Source organism: Pezoporus flaviventris, unplaced genomic scaffold, assembly GCF_033815535.1.
Source record: "Pezoporus flaviventris isolate CSIRO_AGI_PZ_B2104156 unplaced genomic scaffold, CSIRO_AGI_Pfla_v1 ptg000036l, whole genome shotgun sequence".
Lineage (NCBI taxonomy): Eukaryota > Metazoa > Chordata > Aves > Psittaciformes > Psittacidae > Pezoporus > Pezoporus flaviventris.
This window is the reverse complement of record NW_026892584.1, coordinates 23,644,293-23,671,643: the sequence shown is the minus strand read 5'-3', so window position 1 is coordinate 23,671,643 and position 27,351 is coordinate 23,644,293. Positions and strand designations below refer to the sequence as shown.

The following is a 27,351-nucleotide window of genomic DNA, read 5'->3' as shown; positions in this document are numbered from 1 at the left end:
AGTTTACCTGGAAGAGCTTGAACTTTTTTTTAGCCATTCTTCATTTGTCACCACAATCCATGTTTAAGATGGAGGTCTTTAGATAGTCTGTCCTGTCTCAGTCTGCAACTGTTAGTAAATTTACTAACAAGGAGTATATAAGGCTATATTAGAAGTTTTGAACTGTAGTCCTGGTTTTGAAGGTGAACTTTTTCTTTTTACTGAACCTTTTCACCTACTTTGTTATGGAGCGCTGTAAGATTCACTAGACGGTTTTGAGTATTTAAAGGTTTACAATATAAAAGGCCATTTGGACTAAAAGTGATGCTTTTTGAAATGTTAACAAATGTTGAATGAAAAGATATTTTGTTTCTCACTAAGTTTGAAAGTTCTGTTTTCCAAGCCTGTGTTTCATATTTATTCAAGGCAAGCTACTACAGGTAGATCACTTTGGTTGCTGTGCTTTTGTTTCTGCAGATTCTGAGTTGGATTATTACAGAATTTACAAGTGCAATAGATCATATTTTTCAATTTTATATAATGGGAAATTTTATTATTAACACTATAACCAGTGTATTTGAGCACAGTCTTACGGATGGGTTTTTATTATTCAGTACAGAGTATTGAAGGATAAAATGGTTTGACGGAGACTTTCTGAGGTAGTTCCGTGAAAGGAACAGAGAAGATATGAAAAGACTCGTGGGTTATTTTGAGGTAGCATTGTGCCCTGATGTGTGAAGAACAGTGTTAGGGGAATATGAACGTTTCTCCTTGTCCCAGAGAGGATGTTTTTATAGTTGTTGCAGTGCAAATCATGAATAGTGCTCCCTCTGAAAAGAAGACAAGTGACCCTGGTTTTGGCTGGGCTAAGCTGGGGTGTTTGTAGACACCCAGTTACTCTTGCAGTAGAGTCAAAAGAGGGCTGGTAGAAGCAAAAAGAAAGCTGCTTTTTCATGTAGGTAATAAATTAAGGCAGTCAAATTAAAAGCTCCCTGCTTTTAAGGTTCTGGACAAAAGACTTTGCTTGATGCTGTGGCAGTCCCTGTCTTCATGCTTATGCAGCTACAGGAGGCAGGTGAAATTTAGCAACCCCAAACTGGGAAGTGCTTGTCTTTTCAACGGCATGTGAAGCACAGCACTCCCAGGCTTTGCAGCATTATCTGTTACTCAGGTGTAAGTGCGCTTTCCAGCAAAAATTCTAACTGGTGAGCAGGGGCTGGGGGCAACAGATAACACTGCTGCAGGTTTTCACTTCAAGTCTTCTATTGTGGTGTTTTGTTGTTTTTTTTTTTTTTTTTTTTTGCTGGAACAAGTACCTCCAGACTAGATGTCATGCAGAGGCATCTGTCTCTGAAGCAGTCTAGCTTCTGGACTTGGAGTTGCCTAGCACAGAAAGCATGGAGGTCAAATCTGATGCACCAGTGGGTGCTGGAACTCACCTGAGAGGCTGTCTTTGGGAAGAACTCAAATCACAGCGAAGGCTGCTACATGATTTACTGTTAAAAGTTATTTGCTCTGTGCAGAAAGAACATAAATCCCAAAATGGAGATAGCTGCACCAAAAAACTCAGAATGACCAGAGTATTGGCAGAAGGTTCAGAGACACAGCTTGCATACCCTGAGCTGTGTCTGGCTGTATGGCTGTAAAAGACTGGAAGGTGATAGGGAAATCAAACTGTGTTAGTAAATCAAGGACACTGTATATCCAAATACTAAGCACACCCTCTCTGCCTAGTTAAGTTTATAACACTTCCTTATAAAATACTTGCTAATATCTTCTTGTCCTTTCCCGATTGCAGCTCCAGCCTTTTGAAAAAGCTAGACTGTGGGTTGACATTGCTTTAAGTTGATGCAAGTGCAGACTGCTGCCAGGAAGGATGATGATGATGCATAACTCTGTTCCTTTCACTTATGCTGGCACTATTATGTTTGCAGCTGTGTTGTAAGATGGAGCTAAAAGTTGCTCTGTTTTTTTCTGAGCTTTACTTTCAGCTTTGTTTTCACAGCATCCCTTGTGTCAGAACACACAGTTTTGGCTGGGAGGGTCTGGGATTAAAAGACGGCTGCCTTCTTAGCAGCAGCATGTACCCTAGATTTACTTAAAATAGCTGTCAGACTGCAGCTTCAGGTTCTGCTTGGTCTCTGACCTGTACTAAACAGATCGATGTTTCTTTTTCTATGGCTGATCTGTCTGATTATCCCCCTAGGTAGTGTTTAGCTTCTGTTTTACTAGCTCTGTGTTTCTTTGTGGCTTCCTGCAGCTGTAGCTAATGTAAGACATGATTAAGTGTTTTGATATTTAGTGCAAAAGCTGCATTTAAACCTATTCAGTATTTTAAATGGATTTTGTGGAAATCCTGTGTTGGACTTCATGCTCAAGAAGGGAGGTTTGATAGTTGGTGAAACTGCTAAGGCTATAATCATATACTTAAAAGCATTTGTAGCCATGGCTATACTTTTAGAATCTTTTGACATATGAATTGGAACTGAGTAAAATAGCCAGTTCCCTCAAATAAAAAATTCTCTTTCCACAAATATTAGTATATGTGCTCTTGCCTTTGTGGGTTTTTTTTGGAAAAAGAATTAGTTGTGCTATACTTGCAACAGATGTCTGTTTGGAACTGACAGAAGAATAGAGTAAGCAAAATCCAATGCCAAGGGATTTGGTTGTATGCTTTGTCAGTAATTCTTTCTTTCTAGCAAAGAATGTTTCTGTCACAATGGTTTTGCCAGTAACTGTAATATGTAGAGCGTAGGAGACTGAGTTGGCAAGAAAGGTTGTTCTGAGTCTGAATTGGTAGGACTTTCTCGAGCTATGTGATGTAAGTCAAGAATATCAGATTCTGCAGCCAGAAAGTGTAATAGCTCACAGCCTCTATTTTCCTTGATTTATTTTAATTTAAAGAAGGCTGTTCTTGTGAACTTTGTTCATTTGGTCTAATCAAGAGGAATGACGTGCCTGTTTGGAAAATTCCAGTAGACTGGCTGGTTGAGTCTAGAAATTACTGCTGTGTAAAGGATGTCCTGGTACTGTCTTTTCTTCAGGGTGCTATGTAGTGGTCTGTGAACTGCAAATATACTTCCTGCTGCTGCTGAGCTATAAAGAGGTGGCCAAAAGATCACTGTCATGCTTTTGTTATAGATAACTTGTGCGTAGTCCACAGGTGTACTTCAGACTGAGGTATTTCATTTGAAGACTGAAGACTTCAGACTGAAGTATTCCTTTTTATTCATTACAGCCAGTAATCAGCTTCAGTAACAGAGGCCTTAGATTTATGCATCCTCTACACAACAAAGATGGGCCACCAAGTCCCCATGCATTTCACATACATGGAACTTGTTCATCTCTCAGAAGCTGTTGAAACCATAACTGAAACTGATGTCTTCTGGATAAGACCAAAAAGGATTCAGTAGGCACAACTGGGAATCTTCTGCTTTGAAGCCTTTAATTTAGTTAATTGCTTAATCTGGATTATAGGAACCTTAATGGGGAATTGAATTACTATTTCTTACCTTTCGGGCTGAGGGACAAGTGTCCTTCAGTACCACAGGTCATTTGGAATGCTTTCAGCTGAAAAAGTAAGAATGACAAATTCTTTAGTACTTGCGTAGACTGTTTATCAAGGCCTTGCAAATCACAGCTACTGATACTGTTTAATGACATGCTTTTGTCTGTTTGAAGTTTCAGATCCAAAGACTTTTTAGAAGGAAGCCGTTTCTCCTGTGTACATAACTGGGCTGTTATCATAGCTGTACTGTTCATTCAGACTGTTTTGTTCCTGCATTTTATCTGAACCTGATAGGGATTACTCTTCATGCTGTCAACAGCCCAGCACTGTTGCTTACATAGAGCTTTCAGATTTGGGAACCAGTCTGATACAGCTATTTCATAAAGTTATCTAAGCATAAATGAATGCATGAAACAATGTGAATACCGGGGTGGGGGTGTGTGCTTTTTTTTTTTTTTTGGCAGGTTTTTTTGTCTGGTTGATTTGGTTTTGGGTTGGGGGGGGTGGGGTGGGTAGTTGATTGTTTCCTGGAAAATAAATCCTGGCTTACTTGTCAATCACATATGCTTAATCAACAAGGGTATCTTTTTACGCGTCAGTTCTGTAAATTCATTCATAAATCTGAAGTCAGCCTGTATGTTTTTATGGTAGAATCAGAATGCTTTAAATAAGGTTAAAAATTGACCTACAGGTGTCTGAAAAAAAGGGGCAGAGCTTGGCCTTAGTGATAAAGCTTAGTTAATGTTGTGATAATCGCTTCGGGAGCCTTGGCTCTAATGGCTAAACTCAACTTTGGCTAAATCACCTGGCTGAGCACGTAGATCAGTCTGTCTTTAAACAAGTCCTTGTCTTGAACAGACCTATGAGCTTAGATGGATCCTCTCCTAGTGAGGAGATCCAGAGTGCTGTGAATTGGTTAATGCTTCTTGGTGAATTCATATGAAGACTTCCGCTTTGGGAATAATATTCAAGTAACAGAGTAATGGCAATACTATGTAAAACATGAAGATTTTGTAACTTTGAACTTCATTGCTCAGAGTGTTCCGTAGTTACTAGTTTTTGTGATCAGACTAGATCTTCAGGAAGAAACATGGAAATGCTTATTTTTGAATCTTAAATTGGCTCCATTTAATTCCAAGGCACAATGCTTCTATGTTCCAAAAACTGTTTAAGATAAAAGTTCCCTGCACAAATATCTCTACATAAGCTTAATGCCCATCAGTTCTCCTTTAGTGGTGTCATTGCTATTTGAAAACCATCTTCTTTTGTCACAAGTGTAAAAAAAGTAGGGAACTGTGGTCATGTTTTCCTTTATTTTTACAGGGTAACTTACAGCTGCTGCAGAGCTGCCTTGCTGTGTTAAATGGTGACACATAAGCTACGCTCCGTCCTCCCACTGACAAGGGCTGCCCTCCTCTGGATTTTGTTTTCATGACTTTAAATAGGCACTTACAGTTCCTTGGAGAAACATTTGACAAAGTGCATATAAAGCAAGCTCCTCCTTTCAGAAGAATTAAAACAAACACCTGAAAGTAGCTCCAGACTATATGAAGCAACAGCATACTTGTTATACATACATATTCATGTTTATTTAATCATTATATGCTTTCATTGTTCAGAAACCAAATGCTCGTTTTTTTGTGAAAACAGCCAATATAATTATGTTCATGTTATGAATACTATGATACAGCTGCCAATCTTATTTACCTTTGTAAGTACTTTCTGAAGTTAACCATTTGAAACACATTGTTCAAATGGCCTAAATATTACCATTAGATATTTGAATATTGTTACTATAATGGCATTGTATACACTGTCTTAGTTTGTTTGTTGTTTTTTTTTCCATGTACTGATATCAAGAAACTTAATCTTTTTTTCAATTGTGAACATTTCTTAGAAATTTTGGAGAACTTTGTGTAACCTTTGTAACTATGATTTAAAAAGAAAAGCAAATGCGTTAGTATGTTTGCCTTAACTTGTAGACTAATCCAATTATTGTAAAATAAACCATGAAATCAATGATTTTTCTAAAATTATGCAGACATTGTATCATCTGTAAGCTTAATATTTTCTAGTAAATCAGATTAATTTAATTAGCTTTTTCTCTGTTCACCCTGTAAAACCATTGAGCAAGTATTGGATTGGTCTGGCACTACTCGCCCAGTAATTTCTCACTTGCATTCTCAGGTTTATCTGTTTGTCTGTGACTTTCCTATCCAGTGTACTTAAAATTGTTTCGAGCTTGGTGGCTGACTGTAATTTCTTTCGCAGAATTTCTTTGGCTTTTCAGAGAACTTCTTGGGTTTCTTTCCAGAAAGGGGAAATAAAGTAGCAGAAAGGAGTTCAGAAAATGGGTTAAGATATTGATGAAAGGTAATACTGCCGCACTTTGGTACAGGTAAGGAGCTTTGCTTCAGAACAGAAGTGAAGGTATCCAGTAAACGAGTGCCTGGAAAAGATCTCATTCTGCTAACTGGACTTAAAGCTATCAATCTGGTGTTTATCTGTTGTATTGCTTTGTCTCTCTTAGTTGAACCATGAAACTTTTCCAAGAGGTGCTGTTCTACAGTGTAATTTCAGGATGTTGTAAAATTAGGCTTTACTTAATGAATTGCTCTTCACAGTGGTATTCCTGCTTCATATGGGTTTGTAGACCTTCTATGGAGCAGCAGAATTTTGGGTGAATGGGATGTTTGGAGGTGCAGATCTGTGTAAGTCAATGTCTCTGTGATTACAGACTCCCTGTACTCCCGCACAGAGGTGTGTGGTTTGGGGTTGTGTTGCTTTTTTTCCTGAACAGGGTGAACTGCACAGTGTAGTACGCTTATTACCCTGCTGCCTTGCGCATCGGAGAGTTTCAGAGGCAGAGACATTTCTTAGCTGAACATGCTGTTTGCCTTGTGCGTCGAGTTGTGTACGCATAGCCTCAGACTTTGATTACCAGTGCCCAACAGCTATTAACAACTCACCTGCTATATATAATGTTTTCCAGCAGTTGCTACTACACTAATACTGTGCTGTTCATCTTCCAAATATAACAGATATAATTCCTAAGGAACTCATCTATAAATAGACTATATAAGGGACAAAGATTACAATGTACATACAGTTAACAAAATTGTAAATATTTTAATTAGGATGTGGGAACAGTTTTTAGATTAGTCCTCGTTGTTCAGTGTGACTGGCTCATTAAATCTTTTTCAAGCCTCTTGGTATCGGGTGTGTCTCTTAAACCCCGCCTCTGTAACTGGAGAAACGGACTTAAAACGCGGCCCGGGGCTGTGCAGCTCCAAAAGGAAGCGCCCCCCTGGGCCGGGAGGAGCAGCCCGGCTAGCTCCGTGGCTGGCTGGTAGCCGCTGCGGCCGACCCGCGGGACGATGCCGGTGCGGGCGGAGCTGGGCCGCCGGAAGCTGGCAGAGGCCCCGGAAGGGGCCGGGCCGGGCCTGGCTTCAGCGGTGGTCTGGTAGGGGTTGCCGCCATGAGCTGTCTGCGGGAGGAGGATGACCCGTACCTGGTGGAGGAGCCCAGCGACGAGGAGCGAGCGCTCAGCAGGTGTGGGCCGCCCCCCGCTTTCTTTCGCTCCCCGCTGTCGCCTGGAGTCTCCTGGCGGGGGTGTGGGGAGCGGCCGCGGGCCCGGCGGGGTGGCAGGCCCGAGCGCTGCGGTGCGCGGTGGGGCCGCCCGTGGGTCGCGGCAGGATCGATCACCGCAACGATCCCGCCGCGGTTGTCTTCCCTGAACCCGGTGTGTTTACACCTGTAACCGTGCAACCTTCAGTGTGTAAACAGCTCTCTGCTCCGACGCGGGGCCGCGCTGACCGGAGCCTCAGAGGCAGCCTGGCAGGCCGCAGCCTGAAGCTCTTTTGCATCAAAACTAGTAATAGAATATTGTAATAATATATTTCTTATAAACACATGGGCGCTTCCCAGTGCAGGCACACAGTTCAGGTGTTCGTTCTCTGTGTGACTCGGTGTTGTAAGCTGTTTGTAATAATTTGGTGTGTAACCCTTACATATCTGTAGCTCAGAGGATGAGGTGGATGTGCTCTTACACGGCACTCCTGACCAGAAGCGGAAGCTGATACGGGAGTGCCTCACTGGGGAGAGCGAGTCCTCCAGTGACGATGAGTTCCAAAAGGAGATGGAAGCGGAACTGAACACCACCATGAGGACTATGGAAGGCAAATGGCAATTGCCAGAAATGGGTAAATCATGCTTAACATCCACTTGCACGTGAAATTGTCAGTTGAGTGGTGTCTGTTTAAGGTGGGCGCACTTAAGGTGTGAAGTTAATTCTTGTAGCTGAAGGGTGGGGTTGAGGGGGTGGTGGCAGCTAAGTGCTATATGAAGCCTACAGAAAAGCCTTAAAATGGCTGATTGTGTCTGCAGAAGATATTCACCAGGTGCCATTTCAGTGAATTGAATGTTTCCTAGAATGGTTTGGGATGAAAGGAACCTTAAAGACCATCTAATTCCAACCTCTTGCAGTGGGCGAGGACACCTTCCACTAGACCAGGTTGCTCAAAGCCCCAGCCAGCCTGTCCTTGAACACTGCCAGGGATAGGGCAGCCAGAAATTCTCTGATAATGCAATATATAATATCCATTCAGATGATTTATTTTACACTTGCCTTTTCTAGCCAAAATAATATTAAGTCATCATAAAATGCCTGAAGTTTGCACATGTGCTTTAGAAAGATGACTGTTATCTAGAACTTAAAATTATGAAGAATGTTTGTACAGCATTTAGATTCTGATTCGTCCACCCTTGACTTTAAGTACTTAAGCAAGGCACTCAGGCCAGGATCCTAGCAACTCTAAGCCCTTCTCTTTTAATCAATGGAAAATGTCTGTGAAACAATGTGCCACAGCTGTATTTCTTCCACATGACTGAAGATCTGTGGAGTGTCTGGGACTGCATTGGTTATATGGGGCAAAGGCAGGCATATTTTATGTGGTGTCCTCAATGTCTGAAGGAGTGTACCTCAGGAGAAACTTTCCTTTGAGCTCTACCTGAGGTTCATCTCAGAGTGAGCAGCTTTGCTCCGAGAGAGCACCTGTAAATGAAATGACATAAGCAATGTGGATGATCAGGATGTGGGAGTAAACTGGGAGAGCTATTACTTAATATAACCAGATAAAGCAGAGTACTTCTAGATAGAGTAACTTAAAAATGAAGGTTGGTTCTGGGCTGTATACTTGCTGTCCTTTTGTTGGGTTGTTCTTACCACTTCTCTAATTTCACAGGTACATCCTCCAGTTCTGGGCAGGCTAGACCTGCTGCCACTTCAAAATACTATGATGACATTTACTTCGATTCTGATTCAGAGGATGAAGATAAAACAGGTAAATGACTGAGGAGAGGAGAGAGGAGGACATCTTTACAGTAGCACTCTCGGATGATGTACAGTCCTCTTGAGGCATTAAGGGGCTGTTCCCAAAGGTGGCCTTTTGGGGAGAATTACTAGCCTGTATCATCTCAGTGTGCCTCCTGCAACTTTATGATGCATGTATGCATCCCAGTGTATGTAAGGTGTGTTAATGCTTTGGGGTGAGGAGAATGAGCTAGACCCTTAGATTTATTGCGAGTATGAAAAAAGAAAAACTGGTATTTTGATTACTTGAGAATCGTCATATGTCTGAGGGATGTAACATGCACAAATCTTTCCAGTTACACAGGACATCCGGAAAACCAGAAAACATCAGCAACGTCAGATTCTTTCCAATGATGAACTGCTGTACGACCCAGAGGAAGACAGTAGAGACCAAGAGTGGGTAGACTCACAGAGGAGGGGGTAAGAGACCAGAATAAATATTTGAATTGTAGGATGCTTAACATAAGCTGAAAATGTAAATGAAAATGGTTAATATGGAGAAAAAGCTCATGCTGTCAAGTCCATTCAGTGAAAATATTTTTATTTAGAGTTTATAGCAGGTGAAACTTAAAAGCCTGTAAAATTTTTATATGTATGCAATGGAAGTCAAGTCTTCAAAATTACGCAATGTCAAAAGTTGCACTTTTTTAAAACTCGAGACTTCCTAGTTCTGCAAGCCAGATTTGTCAACAGATCTCATCTAAACAACTGTGCAGTGGATGAAAAGGTTGTGAGGTACTTTGCTGAATTAATCTCTGTTCCTGCTAATTGGTTTTAGTTTTAGAAAACTTTTGGTTTTAGTTTTGGAAAACTTTTGATTTTTAGCAAGCTACAAAATGTTCAGATAAAATAGGAACAGCACAAAGCTGCTTTACTGAGGGGTTTTGAAGGGTGAAGTAGAAAATGATTGTTGCAGGAAAAGTAAAATTCTCCACATAAATCTTATGAAAAGGATAATATTAGTATATGTTCCCTGCACTTGAGATACCCACCTTGTTGGAGGAGAGGGTCATTAGGCACAAATTCTTGTGCTGGATGTATTTGTCTCACCAAATGAAATCCTTCCTACAAAGTAAATGAAAAGACTGGTATAGTTTTTCTCTGGTTTATATATTCATGTGCTTTGAGTTACTGACAAAGGTGTCCAGAAGGAGACGAGTATTAATTGATGTATTTTAACATAAAAAAGGCTTGACAGTTGAACTGATATGCCTGACAGCAAGAGCATGTGGTGTCATTTGTTGTCTCTACTTCCTCCTTGCCTGAATTGCTAGGTACCGTAATCAAAGGGTGCCGCAGCAGCAGCAGAAACCTACAGCTGTTCCAAACAGTGATGCTGTTTTGAATTGCCCTGCTTGCATGACAACCTTATGCCTGGACTGCCAGAGGTAATTAATGAATAACAGAGGGTCTTTTTGAAATGTCTTTTTTTTTGGCTGGTAGTATTTTTAGGGTACTTAATTTGATAAATTGATTTTATCAATTCTGTATTACAAGGTGGCACTAATAAAGAGAAGGTACATACATGTGAATCACATTTAGGGATGAATGCTATTTTGTAAGAATTGCAGTTCAACCTGCAACATGGAGATGAGGAAGAACAGGGAAGAACTTCAGCATAGTGGAGAATGTAAACTATTAAAAAAAAATCATGAAGACTAAACAGGCAGTTGAGGCTGAGTTGTTTTGTTTGTTGTTTTTTTTTTTTTAGTATGTTGCCTTGCTATTTAGATGTGTGAAATTATTCCAGGTTATTTTTGTGTAAAAGTGCCTTGTTTAGGGGAGGACTAAGCAAAATCAAGATAGTGTATTCTAGCTTGGTTTCAGTCTCAGCAGTTGTGGTTTTGAGTATAGTTATATTTTAAAATGCTTGGTAAGCATTTAGGTGAGATTCTTCAGTGTGTTTTGCAGCTCTCCAGTATCTGGCTGCACTGCAAAACTAGTTAGTACTGTGAACGTGTGCTAAGGAGGGGACTCCTGCACTGGGAGAAAATGAGAAACAAATGTGCGATGAGGAGTAAATGCCTCTCATTTACTGAGTATTTTTGGTGATTGAGGATGAAATTCACAGAGGCCTAAAATCATCAAAGTACTGAGTGCTGTTTCTCTCCCCTTTGCTGGCTTTAGGTACTGCTTGACCCTGTTCTACAGTTAAGTATTTCAGTTTGCTAAGCTGGCAGAAAACCATATGGTTTTGGTGTCAGACTGGCCTTTTGTGGGTTTAATAAACTGAAATAACTCAACCCAGCCTTATACAAGCAGTAAAGCCAGCCAAAGTCGAGACAGGATTTCTGCAGCCACCTGTTATGTGGGCTTAGGCTGCTGTAAAACTGCAGCCCGAGGGATGTGGTGTTGAATTGAATTGAACTGCAGCCCTGAATTTTGCTACATACTCCAGTTACAGTTGTTACACTGATGACAGCTGAAACTGTGTTTTATATTTCATTATAGACATGCTATTTTAAGTGTGGTGTGTCAATGCTTATTATTTATAAATAAGGAATCTCAGGCTTGCAAGACATTTTAGGATATTGGTGCCAGTAGTTGAGTCATTTGCACTCACACCTTCATGATCTTTTGCCTACTGTCAGCTACACATAGCAATGCATAATTCTGTGGTATTCTGAATTGTATCAACCATTGTACTCCGGGGTGTTTATTTCATCAATAACCAGTGTGTTTTTTAAAATGCTTTAAAAACGGGACAAATGGTTGCAATTCCATTTTTTTAATGTTTTTTGTAGTTGTTAACGTTTGTTTATAAAATTTCGTGTTTATTCGGTGTTCAGCTCTTTGACATGGTACTTGCTGTATTTAATCCCATTTCCAGTGACGATAACAGATTTCTTGGAAGCAGAGTTTTACCAATGGTATGACTTGCATTTTCTCCCCTTCTCTATAGACATGAATCTTACAAAACACAATACAGAGCCATGTTTGTGATGAACTGCGTTGTTAATAAAGAGGAAATTCTGAAATACAGGAAGAAGTCAAAGAAAAGAAATAAGAAAATGAAGCACAACAAAGAAACTACCTCTCTACAGTCAAATCAAGAAGAGGAGGAAGTGTATCATCCAGTACTGTGTACTCAATGCTCAACTGAAGTGGCAGTAATGGATAAAGATGAAGTTTTTCACTTCTTCAATGTTCTAGCCAGCCACTGCTAATGTGCAAAAGCAGCAGGGAAAAAAACCCTGCACCTGCTATAAGACTGTTAGAAATGCAGGCGTATTAGCCTTTTTTAAGTACGATCTCCTAAGTGTACATTTCATTGGAGAACTTCTAAACTTTGTGCAAAGTTAATGAAGGGAATACAGTTCACCGCATGCATTTGAAAGCAGTATTCTTCCACTCTGTCAGGCGGTTGCATCATTGGGGATTCAAAATTTTGTAAATACAATGTAAGTTTTGTATGTTATGATCATTCTCTGTATATATACACTATTCATTAACTCAGCATGTGTTATAACTGCTGCTTAGAATAAATACTGTATAGTAACTGCTTCTCTCTATATTGCTCATTTCTGTGGCACGTGGGGAATAACTTTCAGGGTATTTGGCTTCTTTACACTGGTATTCCTGGTAGATCTGCGCACAGGTAGGTTTGATAAGAAATTGTCATATTTGGATTTTTGGCCTATTAAGATCTCAAAAATGGAAACTTTCATTTATACAGAGTGGAAGATTAGCTTATATTGAGTTTGCTGGCATGGATAATTTAAATCAAGTATTAATGCTTAGTAATGCAGTTAAGAGCGTTAAATGAATATATGTATATGAAGAAAATACTTTTCTTTCTCATGTCCTTTTTCCTTACAGTGACACATTTTAAGAAGAAATTTATGGTCAGATCTATGATCATAGAGCTAGTTCATATGCTTTTTCTGTTTCTTCAGTACGTTTACAGCTTTAGGGAAGCATAAAGAGCTTTTGCTACTTGATATTTAGATATCATGCTTAGTCTTTGTTGCCAGTGCAGTGTTAACAGTGGACCCTTCCCTTTTTTTTCTTCTGGGCATGCTTCCAAAAAACCCCTCCCCTTGGGGTTTTTTTATTAGTAAGTAATGTTTCCTCTTTATAGGCTGATATTGTTTTAACACTTCGAGCAGGGCTCTGTCTGAAAAAATTCTCATCTTTATGCTTTTAATAGTACTGGGAAGAATTTGTTACATGTGCTTTGAGGAACTGTCAGAAATAATTAAACTTGGGAGGTAGGAGCCTGGAGAACATACTTCCTCTGTGCCTGGGATGATAACAAAATCTTGTGACTCTCTGGTTACCTTTTGTCCAAGTGTTCAGCAGCTACCTCGACAGTTTTCTTCGTCAAATGTAGGTTAAGTTTCTGCTGCAGGGCATGCTGGCCTCTGTGTAGCTGTCTTTCCATTCCAGGTGAAGTGTGAGGGCTCTGTTGTAGCTCCAGGTTAAGGGTCTTTGCACTGAGCTACTGGAAATGTGAGCGTGTGGGAATGTATGTAGTTCAAGGGCTCAAATGTCGATGTGGGTGGCAGCAGGAAGAACTATGTGATGGCAGTCCCTAAGCAGGGGTAGAATGGAGCTGACAAAGGAGGGGAAACTATACAGAAGAATACTGTCTTCTTAAGGGGCTAACTAGCAAACCTTTGAGTATGTGCCATACTGAAAAGGCATAAGGGGCGTGGTGGGTTAGGGCAGATTTTGAAGCTGGCATGCCTCTAGATACTGTCTTTCATCCCTTTCTTGCTGTTTCTTCTTGCTTATCATTTGAATTGCAGAGCTCCTAGCTAGGAAGCACAGGAGCAGGCAGGACTGGGACCCGTTTGCCCCACCCATATGGATAATGTTCTTGCACCTTTGAATGGGAGTAATGCTTTAGTTGTGCTGAACACCCCACCTGTCCTTGAACTTTGTACTTGTTTATATAGAAAGGAGGCTTTCATGATTACTGTGTTTTCAAGCAGCAACACTAACACAAGACTTCTCCAGCAGCACTTGCAACAAGCAGCAGCAGTCTTGGATAGGGACTGTGGCTCCTGTAGCCAGTTGCTGCAGGGTATTAATTGTGTGAATGCTCTCCTTTCTTCTTGTGCTGAAGTAAGTCTGAATAGGTAAAGGGTGTCTAAATGTCTTCTGGTTGAATTAAATCTCTTTTCGGATTCTGCCACACAAAATACTTTTTCAGTTATCTGCTAGTACCATGGTTGTATTTTGCAGCTGTGTAAGTAATGCCTGTGTGCATCCTCCTGTGACTCTTGTTTCCTCATTACTCATTGTACTAATGGTGCAGCTGAAGGTGGGGGGGGGGTGCTGCAAGAACAGAATCACACAACACAGTGACATAATCACAAACATTTACTATGCGGGGCGAGTATCGATACCAGTTTCTAATCTGCGGTGTGCATGTCTGGCGCACGGGGGCCTGCCCTGTGCTTAGTCATGGAGCCTGAAGGTTGTGTATACTGCTTTCCAGTGGGCTTCCATCTTCTGTCTTCCAAACTAGAGTGCGACCATAGGCTGCCAACAGGCTTTCTAATCATGCGGTCCCAGGCCAGGCTCTGGGAATTTCTCCGTATCAAGCTGATCAGCAGCCAGGGCAGGGCGTCCCACACCCTCTGCTTTCTGGCCCAGGTGCCCTAGGGAAGCACCAAGTTAGCAACAGTTACAGCTAACAGTTGATCTATGGCATCCTTATTCTTCCTGCTCATAAGGGATTAACCTGGTCAGAGTCGGCTGATGTTAAGGTCTCATTTATCTCAGCCATGTTTTTGGGTGGGTTTTGCCCAGTGAAGACAGCCGCTGAGCATTTTCAACATGCTTTCCTTGTGCCCCACGGAGCACAGTGTCCGGGCTTTCGGTACTTCCCAGAACATCGGTTTAGATTACAGAGGATGAGGACAACCGGCTGCAGCACCGTCTCCTGGGCCTGATTCAGAAAAGCAGACCGCTCGGGCTTCACAGCAGCCATGCGATTTAAGGAGGCCGGGTCTCACGGCTCCCTGCTGCGCCGCGGCCCACCCCAGGGCGAGCGAGTCCGCTGCCACCCCCTCCGCGCCTCCATTTCAGGGGGCTGCCCGGGCACGGGGCGGGGCGTGGCTGTGGGAGGGAGGGCGGGTCTCGGGCTGCCACCGCCCCGTCTCCGCTCGGCCTGGGCCCGGCGCACGGCCGCTGGCGGGGGGGGCAGAGGGCGAGGCGCGCCATGGCGCTGGGTTCGGCGTGGAAGCAGATGTCGTGGCTGTACTACCAGTACCTGCTGATCACCGCGCTGTACATGCTGGAGCCTTGGGAGCGCACCGTCTTCAGTATCCTTTCGCCGGCACGCCGGGGGCTGCTTTCTCCTTTCTTCCCGTCCCCTTCCCTTGAGGCCACCGGCTGGTGTGGCGGCCCCGACGGGTGCGGTGCCGGGGAAGCGGCAGGGCCGTGGCCCTGCTGAGGGCGGCTGGCCGGTGGCGGGGCTCTCCGAGGCTGGGGCCCGCGGCTCGGCGGGAGGGGAGCGAGGCCGTGCCGGGGAGCGGGGCTGTGCCGCGCCGTGCTTGGGGCAGCTGGCCTGAGGCGCCAGCGGAGGAGCGGCAGCCTCCGCCCGGCACCGGCGCTTGTCCCCTCCTGGCAGGCACGGCTCCTCACGGTCACAAGCTAACGCTGGGGAGTAATCGTCATGCTGGTGTTCCTCATCCTGTCGCCGAGCATAGGTTTATATCTCGAAGTTACTTCTTTAATTTTCCTTCTCTAGGGTTATGGTAGCACTTTCTCGCGTCTTTTGCACTGAAATCTCAAGCTTTCCCTTAAGCACTGGTGTCTTTTATTAATTCTTTTGTATTTTTGCTTACTGGAAAGTAAACATGCGCGCTGCAAAACCTTGGAAGCTTATGTTTAAGCTTATGGCGTTTTGTCATATGGCTTGTGTTAGATGAGTATTTAATCCTCCAACTGGTAAGTTTGCTTGGCTCTTTTGGAGTGGAAGAACTTGATAGATGCTTACATGAAGGCATGTGTTTAAAGACTGCTTACAGGTCGGCTTCTTTACCCGCCCCTTTCAGACAGGCAGTATACTCTCCCGGCTGTTGTTAAGGCATCACAAGTATTTTTGTCTTAAATGTGGTTGTTTTGATCTTGACTTAAAATGATGTCTGACAGGGATGACCCCGAGCCATCTCCAGTTAATGTTGAAAGGCAAAGAGTAATTAGCCAAAACATCAACAAAGATAGGGGTATAAGTAGTAGTGAGAAGCTGTTTTTACTGAGATACTGGACAATTTTGTAAAGGAACTTGCATTTATTATATAAAAGTGGTTGCTCAAGTTACAGCTGTGTGATTTAGGTTTTTTTTTGCTGTGTAAAGTCAGTAGAAGTGGAGATAACATCCTCTCTTTTCTAGTATTTATAGACTGTGCGTAATTGTTTGGGTGGGGGATCTTACCTTCAAGCAAGTGTTCCTTGCTACCGTATCTTCCTCTCTTTATGCTGTGTCTTTGTCACCAAGGAAGCTTCATGTTTGCTTTCTCTTCAATTATATTAGTAATGAGTTTGGTTTTTTTGTTGTTTTTTCTTTGTGCTAGCCATGGAGCATTTTAACTTGTGCAAGGTATTTAGGTAAATTAAGGTGTGTGTGCATGTTTACTGTTATAAAATGCAGTGAAGTAATTGCCACTTAGTTTACAAATGTGAGTGGCACAAGTATCACTTGCCATCCCGGGTCAGCAAAGTAGTTTTGCATCCTCACACGGGATGCTTTCGCTGTTGGAGGGCCAGGTCTGTATGAGTGCAGCATGGACGCAGCGGCCTTGGGAACTAATGGTGTGTGGCTCTGTTGCTGTGTGCCTTATTGCTGCTCATGCTCCAGAATCAGGAGTGAGCGCTGATACGGAAACAGGGATTTATGAGTTGACCTTCATTTTAGCATCTCATATTGTATAATCTTCTGGGACTAAAAACACACCAAGCAGTTAGTATGCTCTAATAAGCACAACTAACACCTCTGCTCTGCCACAGGGAAGTTGGTCACAGAGCATGTTACATGGGTGCTGTGGTGACTTGATTTCTCAAAGATGTGGAGCTCCTCTGGTTTCACCTGTGGAAACTGAGTACTGCTGTCCACTGTTATCATGCTTGTTAATCTGCAGTGCTTTTTATAGTGTTCCTGTCTTAAGTTTACTGAATGCAGGTAGTTGGATGAAATCAACAGCTTATTGTTAATTTCAAGTACTTCTGAATTTATGTAACCTTAAACTTTGAATGGCATAATCTTTCAGTAATCTGATGCCATAATTTCTGTAGATAAAGCTGCAGGAACCCTAAAGCTGAGCAAAGGTCCAGTTGTACGTACACATCATAAGCTGTTGTCTGACTTCTCTATGTGTGTTTTACAGGAGGTCCCTGTTAGGAGTTCAACTAATCAAGTAGTCATCTTAAAATTGTTTAGCTTCATGTGAAGCTTGTTTTGCAGTGTGATCTTCTAATGAGTGTCCGTTTACTTAAGCACGTGACTTGAAGCCATGCTGATGCTGAGGCTTTGTGAGTGAAATAGGTGCATGTCACAATGTTACTCATACTTTTCACTTCTTCTGCGGTTTCTTTTTCCTAAATGCCTCCAAAGCACATAAATTGAGGTGCTTGCCCATGAGAAAGGGTCTGAGTACATGTGGGTGGAGAAATGGACCAAATAATGTAGTGACTTAGAGCCTAGAGGACACTGGCAGCTAGGAGTGGATGTGAGGTTTTCTGACTTTATTGTGCTAACAGTACAACTTTCACAGCAGATGTGCTCTGTGCATCATGAGTTAAATTTATTAGGTCATTCTGTTCCAGGAAGCTGAGGTCAATCTCTAATGCTGTGTGCTTAAAAATGAGTAGGACATGCACAAATAAAACCTCTTACTCAGTACAGCTACTCCTATTATTGTGTTTTTTGTTTGGTTTGTTGGGCTATTTTTTGCAATGGTTGACTTTTTTTCTGCTTGGCTGCATGGCACTGGCTTTTGCAAGACTTGCTTAGCACCTGGGAAGATGCATGTTAAGAAGTTGTGTATTCTCAGTGCCCATTTTCTGTTCTTCCATCACGCTTCCCATACTTTAGCCTGTCCTCTTGAGTCCCTGAGGAGGCAGTGGATAACTTGCAAGGCATCATTCTGTAATTCAGCTCATTGCTGAAACTGGTGTTCTGTTTTTTTATGTTCAGGTGGTTCTTCCAGTCTTTAATTGCTAAATACAGTTGACCCCGTCTGATTTAAACATGCAGTCTTGTAAGATAGTTACCAGGAAAGTTTTAATGCTGTGTGATGTCTGATGCACTTTCTATTTCAAATGCTCTTTTCCTCAACTGGAATTCAGATTCCATGCTCGTTTCCATCGTTGGAATGGCACTGTACACGGGCTACGTGTTCATGCCTCAGCACATCATGGCAATATTGCACTACTTTGAAATTGTGCAGTGATGAAGACCGTATTTTCAAGAAGTAATTTGGCTTTGAAATCTGGTCTGTGAACAAGAAGAATGAACATCTTACTTCTAACAAGACTTCTGCTGATGTCAGAAAGACACAGTTATGACTCTGAAGATTAGCAAACAAGATACGTAGAGCAGGGACGTGAGATGTCCCCTATGTTGTGTTCATTCCTTTTAGTTTTACAGGATAGGCCCTTGTATAGTAGTTTTGTCTACTTTAACATTGTGATTGTACTTTGATATCAGTATTTTCTTAACTTTGTGACAGTTTCAATATTGCACTGTGAAAGCTTTTCTTAATTGTAATTTTGAGTAAATCTTAATTGCCTTCTATTTTTAATTGAAAAGTCATCTTATTAAATGGGGCTTAAAGCTTTTGCTATTGTATGGTATGTATTTGCCTGGATATTTCTATTAATGCGTTTTGTAAGAAAATACATTTAGATTCATATTAGAGACATGAATATATTCGTCTAACGCTATTTACAGAAGTTAGTTTGTACGACTGAACTCAGGTGTACTCTTTGCTGTTCAGACTTTGTTCAACAGTATATTTGTGAGTATCACCTACATTTGGAATTAGCAATTCCTTCAAGTTTCTGTATGCTACCTGTTGGAGGAGGGAGGGGAGATGAGGCATTGAGGCAGGATGAAGACCGTATTCATTATGTTTGGAGTACTACTGTGGTCTGGGGCTTTATCTAGTGGTGGGGAAAGTACTTTTCTTTACTGACATAGGCCCACATATGGCTTTGGGATAGCACTTTAAATCATCCCTGTTTTTCTAGCTATCAATTCAATTGTACTTTTACAGGATGCTTTATTATGTCCCCGTGGTTGTGGTTTCTGCTAATGTTCACTCAACAGTGTAGCTATGTCTGGGTTTGAAAGGGGTTTTCTATTGCTGCTAGTGTTCCAAACATGTTCTCACTACAAATGACCAAAACATAGGGGCTTAAATGGACTTGAGTTACAACTACAGCAATAAGTAGCTGAATACTTGGCTGAAGTCCTGTCTTTTTTTTAATAGGGATTTTTTTCAGTTTTGTATCCTGAAATGTAAGATGATGGCAACTTTCCTAAGTGCGGGTTTTTTTTTTGTTGTTGTTTAAAAAAATAAAAGTTTAAAAGCAGAGCTTTGATGCAGAGCTTTCTTGGAGAAGTTAATGTGTTTCTGAATGCTGCTTGCTTTTTTCAGAACTTTCCAAGAAGGGGTAAAAGATACTTGACAAAGGTCTTTTAGGTGTATTTAATTTTCTCAAGTCCATACTTAAAAGAGTGGGTTTCCCCCCTGTATTTAAGAACTTCATATGTATTTGATTAAAAACTCCATTATCATCTTGGGATCTGTAAGCTTCTTAGGTGAACCCTAGCTTTACCAAAGTTAGTAGGAGTCTCCCAATTCTCAGCAAGTGCCTTCGCTTATTAAATAGTTGGATATCTAAACATAGTAGGTTTTTGGGGTGGTGGCTTTTGTGTGTATGTTTGTGTTTGTGTTTGTTTTTTTATATGAGTATTTTAAGTATATATGGAGATAAAGATAGGTTAACATACTCTTTTTGAAGTTATGTAGCATAAATTCCTGCTGTCCATGGATCAAACTGGTACTGTGATGTTTATTTCTTTTGAGCTACTTCTGTGATTGATACACATCTACTGCTGAGAAAGGGTTTTAGTTGTATGTGGGGAAGCCCTTCTGTGTGGTGGCATTAGGAACAGTAAACATAACTTTTAATTGTGAAAGGTTTTATAGAAGGGCTTTGATATACTGACTTATCAGCCATCTGCTTCTTGTTGAGAGGGGAAAAAAGAGAAACTGTAACCTCCAACTGTGTTACGTTGGAGTGGGCTTGATCGATATCATACTTGGATTCAATTTGTTAATTTCAGTGCAGTCTTTTTCAGCATTTCTGTTTTTAATTATAAACCAAGAATCTCATAGTCTTGGGCTGTTATTTTAGATTCTGGATACTTTGTTAAAGATGGAATATTTTCATTAATAAAATACTGTATGTTACTGGAGTTTGAATTTCTAGAAGAAAGTTTCTGCAGCGTGTCCTTTTCCTAAAGTTGACCTAGTGAAGTGATGGTTCAAGGAATAATAATTATGAAGCAGAGTAAGTTTTCTTTTTTCAGGTAAGAGTGTTGATAGGGATTTAATTAATCATTAAATTTGAATAATAGATGAGTCAAGGCTGCCAAATTGTTTTCCCACTGCGGTCTGCTTTATTGTCAGGTTAGTTGGGGGATCATATCTACCGTATGATAGAAATGTGAACTTTTTGTGTGCAAACTGGAGTTGGAAGGTAGCTTAAATACCATTTGGTGGAGGTAGCTGGTCAATTATGCCTCTGCTTAAAGAGGGTGATAATAATTGAGCCATCAGTAATTTAGATAAAGTGGGAAAAAATAATTGTGAGAAATGAGGGAAAAAAATCGAGCGCTCTGTAAGTGGCTTTATACTAGTCTTTTGATAGCAATAGCTCTTAGAGTTTAGATTGAGTCATCAGAAATACATTAACTGTGTTAACAGCATGACTGAGCATACCAGCTCCATCAGTAGGCCCCTGCCTGGGGCTGGCAGAAGGTGTGGCTGGGACACCTGCTCAGTGGGATGACTTGCTGTGCTGCTTGCCCTGGCAGGGACCCTTGCATAGGCTCTCACCCTGGTGGCTTCCAGAGCCAGCTCTGCAGGGGCACCTTGGCTGGCATCAGGGCTGGGTGCTGAAGAAGTAATCATTAAAAACCTTTGCAGTAGGGGCTACCTTAACCAAAAGAGGAAACTGAGGCATAGTATTGCAGAAAGTCAGTCTGGAGATGGAAACAGATCCAGGATCTGTGTATGTATGTGTGTCCTGGGTCAGTTATTTTTTGTATATATATTTATAGACACACACACAAAATCTGTGTGTATATACACACAGATACATAAAACCAGTTTATTTCTTGTCAGAAATTATTATGTCATAATTAGTTTAGAGACAGGCTGTGTTACTGTTTTGTTTTCTGGTTTCTTAACTACCCTGTGAAGGAAATCACCAGAGAATCCTGAAGTGAGATGTTGTCAAAATTTAGCAAGAAAGACATTTGTGCTTTTGTGTTAATACTCAATATTAAAAAGAAATAGGTGTGAGAAGTGCATGACGTTGTAAAGATGTGTCTTACATTACAGATGTGCACTGTAGTAGTGCAAATTGGTGTAACTGGTATGGTGTGAAGTGTTGCCCTGTTTCATTCAGATGCAGTAATGAAGTGTGCATTATAAATACTGAAGAAGTGGTATCTGCTGTTGGCTAATGACAAATAGAGTTTTTACTGAGGTGAAGAGACAAAACTTGAAAGAGATCTGATACCATGGGGTTAGTGGGCTGTGCATAAAGCTGTGGAGGCAGCAGCTATCCTCTGAAATGCCAGAGCAGCATACTCTGGACTTGGGACCCCAGTAAATGTTTTCGGTGCCAAGAGTTCCTTTCATCTGCTAATTTGCTCATGGTTTCTGTGACTACTATTGTAGGGAAAGTTTCTTCCCCTCTTGCTGACCTGTTATCCTGACACCAGTGTTTGTTTTTTTGTTTTGTTTTGTTTTTTTAAGACAAAATCATGAAGCTTTCTGAGTGGCTGGCGGTGTTTTCTCCATTTGGTCTGCTAGATCAGCCTTAGACAGCAGTCATCATTGAGCACAAGAGCTGCTGTCTTCTCTGCCTTGTGTCTGTGTAATGGTGGTTTAAGGAGAAAATCTGGCATCGTAATCCAGAGCTGGATCCAACTTCCTCTCTGTGTAAAAGGGAGAGATTAAATACTAGATCTGATCTTGATCGCAGTGTGGAATTTCAGCAGAAACCCATTTGCTTTTTGTAACCTGTTGTGACAAGATCCTTAACCCATCGAAACAGTCTTTGCATGGTTGAAGACTGAGAAATTACTAATATCCACTCTCCTTGAGAGTTTACCTGTATAAGAGTTGAACAGGCCTTGATGTAAACCTGATTCAAATGCTGATCTGATTTCTAAAGCATCACTAAGGTTGAGCTTTTTCTTCACAGCAGTTTTGCAATGGCTACAGGTGTCTCTCTCAAATGTTGCAAGTACTTACAGTTAAGTAAAACAGTGAATTATGTTATGCAATACCTTATCACTAAATGTTTAACACAATATACAAAAGCTGGTAGGCGGCCTTGGCTGAAAGTCAGACTATGCCGAGGTTGTGTTGCTGCTCTGCCTCTTTGCAGTGCTCTCGTGGATTCTATGAGCCATCCAGCACGTACACATAACAAAATTTATCCTTTTGTTGGTGGAGTTCTTGTCGTATTAAAAGAAAAAAAATAACCAACACCCCCAAAACCAAACTAAGGCACTGGCTAGCACTTTATTTTGTAGATGGCACTGCTTATTTTAATAATGAATAAGTTGATGATATATATGTACAATTTATAAGCTGCATCTATTTATGGATCAGGTGTTTAGACTTTATAATATGAATGTACAGAGACATGCTTTATTTTGGAGGGAGACTTGTCAAGTATCAGACTCCTGTTTTATACTTACAACTGTTCCCTTTGTTTTGCTGTTGTTAAAATTTGTAATCCCACAAGTATGTAACTGCTTGACATTTTGAAGTCTGTTACAGATTATACTCTGTTGTGTGGAGAAGACCCTCTCTTAATGGCATTCTTCATTCTGCAGGAGTTTTTAAATGAGTTTCAGCTATATAAAATTGGGTCATTATGTAAAATCGAAGGGAAGGTGCATACAAGTGCAAGTGATACCAAAGACAGACTGGAAATGAAAATTTTGTTTATCTTTGAGCAAGTGACAGGGTGAGCTGAGGGATGAAAACTCTTTTACAAAGCCTCTGGTTTCTGTGAAACTTAAATATTTATAAAATTGGTTTTTCTAATGTTTTGAATAATGTAGGAGTTATTTTTTTAAACAGAAAGTGTAGCTTTGTTTTCAAATCTGAAGCTGATCCCTGTGCTAAGCCCCAAAACTTACTAGACAAAAGAAAGTATATCATATAAACATAATGGCTGCCAAGCTAAAAGAGTTGGTTTAAGAGTGGATAATACTACCCTGGTAATACAGCTGCATATTTAGGCTGTGTGGTTGGAATGTGTGTACCCATGGGTTTTTATCTAGGTTGGAGAACCTTTATGCCAAAAAGGCACCTGCTAGCTCTGGTAGGATGTGACAGTGATTTATATATTTATTTAGAGGTTTGGAGTGATGGTGTTTGGGATTAGGGACTAAGTAATCATCCTAAAGGCTTTACTGTTATATCTTGTGTTGCGTAAATGGATGTTTTGATGAAATAAACTGATGGAAAACCCTGCAGCCTTGACACCTGTCTTAAGCTAGACAGAGAATTGTGGAGCAGTAATCACTAAATTGGATATAGGACATGCCAGTTGCAGACAGATAATCATGGAGCAGAAATCACTAAATTGGATATAGGATTTGCCAGTTGCAGCTACACACTAAATGTAAGAATCTTAGAAAAGGCTGTGTGTCTCTGCAGGGAGCAGCCATCCTTCGTGTTGGTGATTTTCTGTTGCAGCCTATTACTGGCTGAAACGTACTTTTATAGGTTAAAGGAAAATCCTTTTTTTGTTTTTTTGTTCCTCTTTCTTTAAGGGTGTGTGCTGTGGACAGTATCAGTTTTGTCACAGCAGTTTCAGTAGGCTGTATTATGTTGAGGGTGTTTTAACAGTAGAAAGGTGACTGATTTCATAGATGGCTCCTCTAGTCTTTATTGCTTGAAATAAATAGCAATAAAGACTTCTAGTCTTTAATGCTTAGAAATGAAGCATATGATTAATAAGCAGCTTACTACTATCTTCCCACAAAAAAGAAAACAACCAAAAAACATAGTATTTTATTTAATCCTGCTAAACATTATCTGGATAACCTCTTTATTAAAGAAGCACAAGATTCACTTTATAGTTGTAGCTGGTTGCTTTTTCATTAAAACTGACAGTACATGGATGTAAATCTTCATAAGCCTACATGTTCCTGCTTGCTCTAAGAAATCTCATGGTTGGAACTAATAGATGATCACATTTCACTAATGTTCATACAATTGTTTTTTATTCATGCGCACATCTGCAGGTGGAATTGTCTTGTCATAGCTTGCATTTTATGCTTCCTGTAATCTGAGATGGACAGTGTATCTCAGGCCCATATTTCACAATGACAAGATGTACTATCCCAAAAGAATTCTTTGGGGAAAAAATCATCTTAGCAATGATTGATCTGTATTTGCCTTTTCTATGAAGTTTGTTTGCTACCTTGGGAGACAAAGTAAGTATGACCAGATAAGAATTTAAAGCAAAAATCCTCTGGTCTAAGTTTGTGTTCCTCTCCTGCTTAGCTGTTGTCTGCTCTTTGTTTTTCCTTCAAGCTGTTCTTGCTTCGTGTATTTCAAATAGCAGGAAATTGATGCCTCAGAATACATTTTACAGTGTTGCCATTTAATACATACCGGTAAGGTTACGAAATGCTGGAAGATGTCTTTGCATAATATTCTTGCTGGCATAACAGGATTGTGCTGTCAGATCATCTGCGGAGTTACCAAAGGCACGCTAGGTCTGATTTTGAGTACTGCCCTGGGTTCAGCTCCTCGAGAGATGGGGAGGAAGAAGGGAGGGAAGTGGGCGAGCGGCTGCATGGTTCTGAGTTACTGGCTAAGCTTAAACCACACAAGTACCTAGTTACAGGTGTCAGACTCGCATCAGCTTATTCTTTTGCTTATGTTACTGGCTCAAAACTAACATTTGGAGAGAAAGCCCCGAGTATAAGCAAAAGGCTTACTTATGTAAACAAGGTGCTTGTTAGTGAACTAGAAGGCTGAAGAAGAGCACACAAGAAGCGTGAAGAACTAAGGACAGGCTGTAGAGATGTGTAAAAGGATTGCTTAGACAACCAGGTGGCCTTATATGATTAAATGACAACTTATGTGGATGAGGGCAGTGGTGGATGTTCATGTACCTTGACTTTAGAATGGCTTTTGACACAATCTCCCAGAGTGTTTTCATTTGGACCAGAGGAGGTATGAGTAAAGTGAATGGACTGTTTGGTGGCTTGAACTGGCTGGACCACTGGGCTCAAATCAGTTGCTCATTGTTCATTTGTAAGGTAGCTAAAAGTGGAATACTCTGTAAGGTGATACTGGGTTTGAGGTTTAGTATCTTTACTAAACATCATCTCTACTAGTATCATGACCCTGATTATTACAGCATTCCTCTGTGAGGAAGAGAATGAATATGTTGAAAGATAGAGCTGGGATTCAAGATTCAGCTGATAGAAACCTCATGCAGTTTGATGAAGAGAAGTGCAGAACTCTCCACTTTGTTGAGAGAGATGCTGAGAGTTACAGTGGCATGTGCTGAATGTGAGTCAACAGTGAGTTTACAACACAAATACATCAGTCTGTTTGCGTAGGAAAACATGGCCACCAGATCGAGGGAGATTATTATCCTTTTTGTGCTTTTGAGGCTGTAGCTGCAGTACTCTGTCTGGTTTGGGGCTATTTTTTTCCAGAAGCATGGTGAGAAACTATCCAGAAGAGGCTACAAAGATGGTTAGGAGTCAGGAGCAAGTTTCTTAGAGCAGTTGTGAAACCTCTGTCCTTGAAGGTTTTCAAGACTTGGCTGGATAAAGCCATGACTAACCTGACTGGAACTACTGCTGGCAGCAGTCCTGCTTTCAGTGGGAGGTTGGACTAGGTGATCTCTAGAAATCAGTTTGAACCAGCTTTTCTATTGTTCCTTAAGGACTAATGAAGAAGTCAGGTGAAGGAGTGATACCAAAACATTTACATGGATCATAATTACAGACCAGTCAGTCTCACCTCTGTGCCTGGCAAAATCCTGGAGCAGATTCTCCTGGAAGGCATGCTAAGGCACATGAAAATCAACAAGGTACTTGGTGACAGCCAGCATGGCTTCACTAAGGGGAAATCCTGCCTGACCAATTTGGTGGCCTTCTATAATGGGGCTATGGAACTGATGGACGGGGTAGAGCAGCTGATGTCATCTACCTGGACTTGTGCAAAGCATTCGACACTGTCCCACACGACATCCTTGTCTCTAAATTGGAGAGACATCAATTTGATGGATGGACCACTCGGTGGATAAAGAACTGGCTGGATGGCCACACGCAAACAGTTGTGGTCAATGCCTCAATGTCCAGCTGGAGACCAGTAACGAATGGTGTCCCTCAGGGATCGGTGTTGGGACCGGTCTTGTTCAACATCTTTGTCGCTGACAAGGACAGTGGGATTGAGTGTGCCCTCAGCAAGTTTGCCGATGACACCAAGCTGTGTGGTTCGGTTGATACGCTGGAGGGAAGGAATGCCATCCAGAGGGACCTTGACATGCTTGTGAGGTGGGCTGATGCCAACCTCATGAAGTTTAACCATGCCAAGTGCAAGGTCCTACACTTGGGTCAAAGCAATCCCAGGCACAACTACAGGTTGGGCAGAGAAGAGATTCAGAGCAGCCCTGCGGAGAAGGACTTGGGGGTGTTGGTTGATGAGAAAATGAACATGAGCCAGCTTAAGTGTGCGCTTGCAGCCCAGAAAGCCAACCGTATCCTGGGCTGCATCAAAAGGAGGGTGACCAGCAGGTCAAAGGAGGTGATCCTGCTCCTCTACTCTGCTCTCGTGAGACCTCACCTGGAGTATTGTGTGCAGTTTTGGTGTCCTCAACATAAAAAGGACATGGAACTGTTGGAACAAGTCCAGAGGAGGGCCACAAGGATGATCAGGGGACTGGAGCACCTCCTGTATGAAGACAGGAAGTTGGGGCTGTTCAGCCTGGAGAAGAGAAGGCTGCGTGGAGACCTCATAGCAGCCTTCCAGTATCTGAAGGGGGCCTATAGGGATGCTGGAGAGGGACTCTTCATTAGAGACTGTAGTGACAGGACAAGGGGTAACGGGTTCAAACTTAAACAGGGGAAGTTTAGGTTGGATATAAGGAGGAAATTCTTTCCTGTTAGGGTGGTGAGGCACTGGAATGGGTTGCCCAGGGAGGTTGTGAATGCTCCATCCCTGGCAGTGTTTGAGGCCAGGTTGGACGAGGC

General features: G+C 41.5%; 3 protein-coding genes across 3 annotated transcripts in view; all 3 read left to right on the top strand.

Annotated features, from left to right (window-relative positions):
- SNX6 (sorting nexin 6) overlaps positions 1–6,696 on the top strand; it is a 28,831-nt gene extending 22,135 nt beyond the window's left edge. The window contains exon 14 of the mRNA XM_061463500.1: positions 4,811–6,696. Within this exon, the coding sequence (XP_061319484.1) occupies positions 4,811–4,864 (54 nt within the window). The 3' untranslated portion in view covers positions 4,865–6,696. The remainder of the gene's footprint in view (positions 1–4,810) is intronic.
- A 184-nt stretch (positions 6,697–6,880) lies between these two features.
- On the top strand, positions 6,881–12,357 carry EAPP (E2F associated phosphoprotein). Its single transcript, XM_061463499.1, has 6 exons — positions 6,881–7,039; positions 7,508–7,689; positions 8,731–8,829; positions 9,155–9,278; positions 10,133–10,246; positions 11,761–12,357. The coding sequence occupies exons 1-6, from the start codon at positions 6,966–6,968 to the stop codon at positions 12,023–12,025; spliced, it is 858 nt and encodes a 285-aa protein (XP_061319483.1). The 5' UTR covers positions 6,881–6,965; the 3' UTR covers positions 12,026–12,357.
- A 2,594-nt stretch (positions 12,358–14,951) lies between these two features.
- Positions 14,952–18,660, top strand: SPTSSA (serine palmitoyltransferase small subunit A). Its single transcript, XM_061463498.1, has 2 exons — positions 14,952–15,133; positions 18,159–18,660. Exons 1-2 carry the CDS (start codon positions 15,031–15,033, stop codon positions 18,260–18,262), a joined length of 207 nt encoding a protein of 68 aa, XP_061319482.1. The 5' UTR covers positions 14,952–15,030; the 3' UTR covers positions 18,263–18,660.
- The last annotated feature ends 8,691 nt before the right edge of the window (positions 18,661–27,351 follow it).

What these genes read in the sequence shown, in the direction of transcription:
- EAPP (XM_061463499.1), top strand. Translation starts at nt 6,966, where the DNA reads ATGAGCTGTCTGCGGGAGGAGGATGACCCGTACCTGGTGGAGGAGCCC. An exon ending in GAGGAGCGAGCGCTCAGCAG is followed by an intron (nt 7,040 to 7,507) that starts GTGTGGGCCGCC and finishes ACATATCTGTAG; the next exon opens with CTCAGAGGATGAGGTGGATG. An exon ending in AGAGGATGAAGATAAAACAG is followed by an intron (nt 8,830 to 9,154) that starts GTAAATGACTGA and finishes AAATCTTTCCAG; the next exon opens with TTACACAGGACATCCGGAAA.
- SPTSSA (XM_061463498.1), top strand. Translation starts at nt 15,031, where the DNA reads ATGGCGCTGGGTTCGGCGTGGAAGCAGATGTCGTGGCTGTACTACCAG. An exon ending in TTGGGAGCGCACCGTCTTCA is followed by an intron (nt 15,134 to 18,158) that starts GTATCCTTTCGC and finishes ACTGGAATTCAG; the next exon opens with ATTCCATGCTCGTTTCCATC.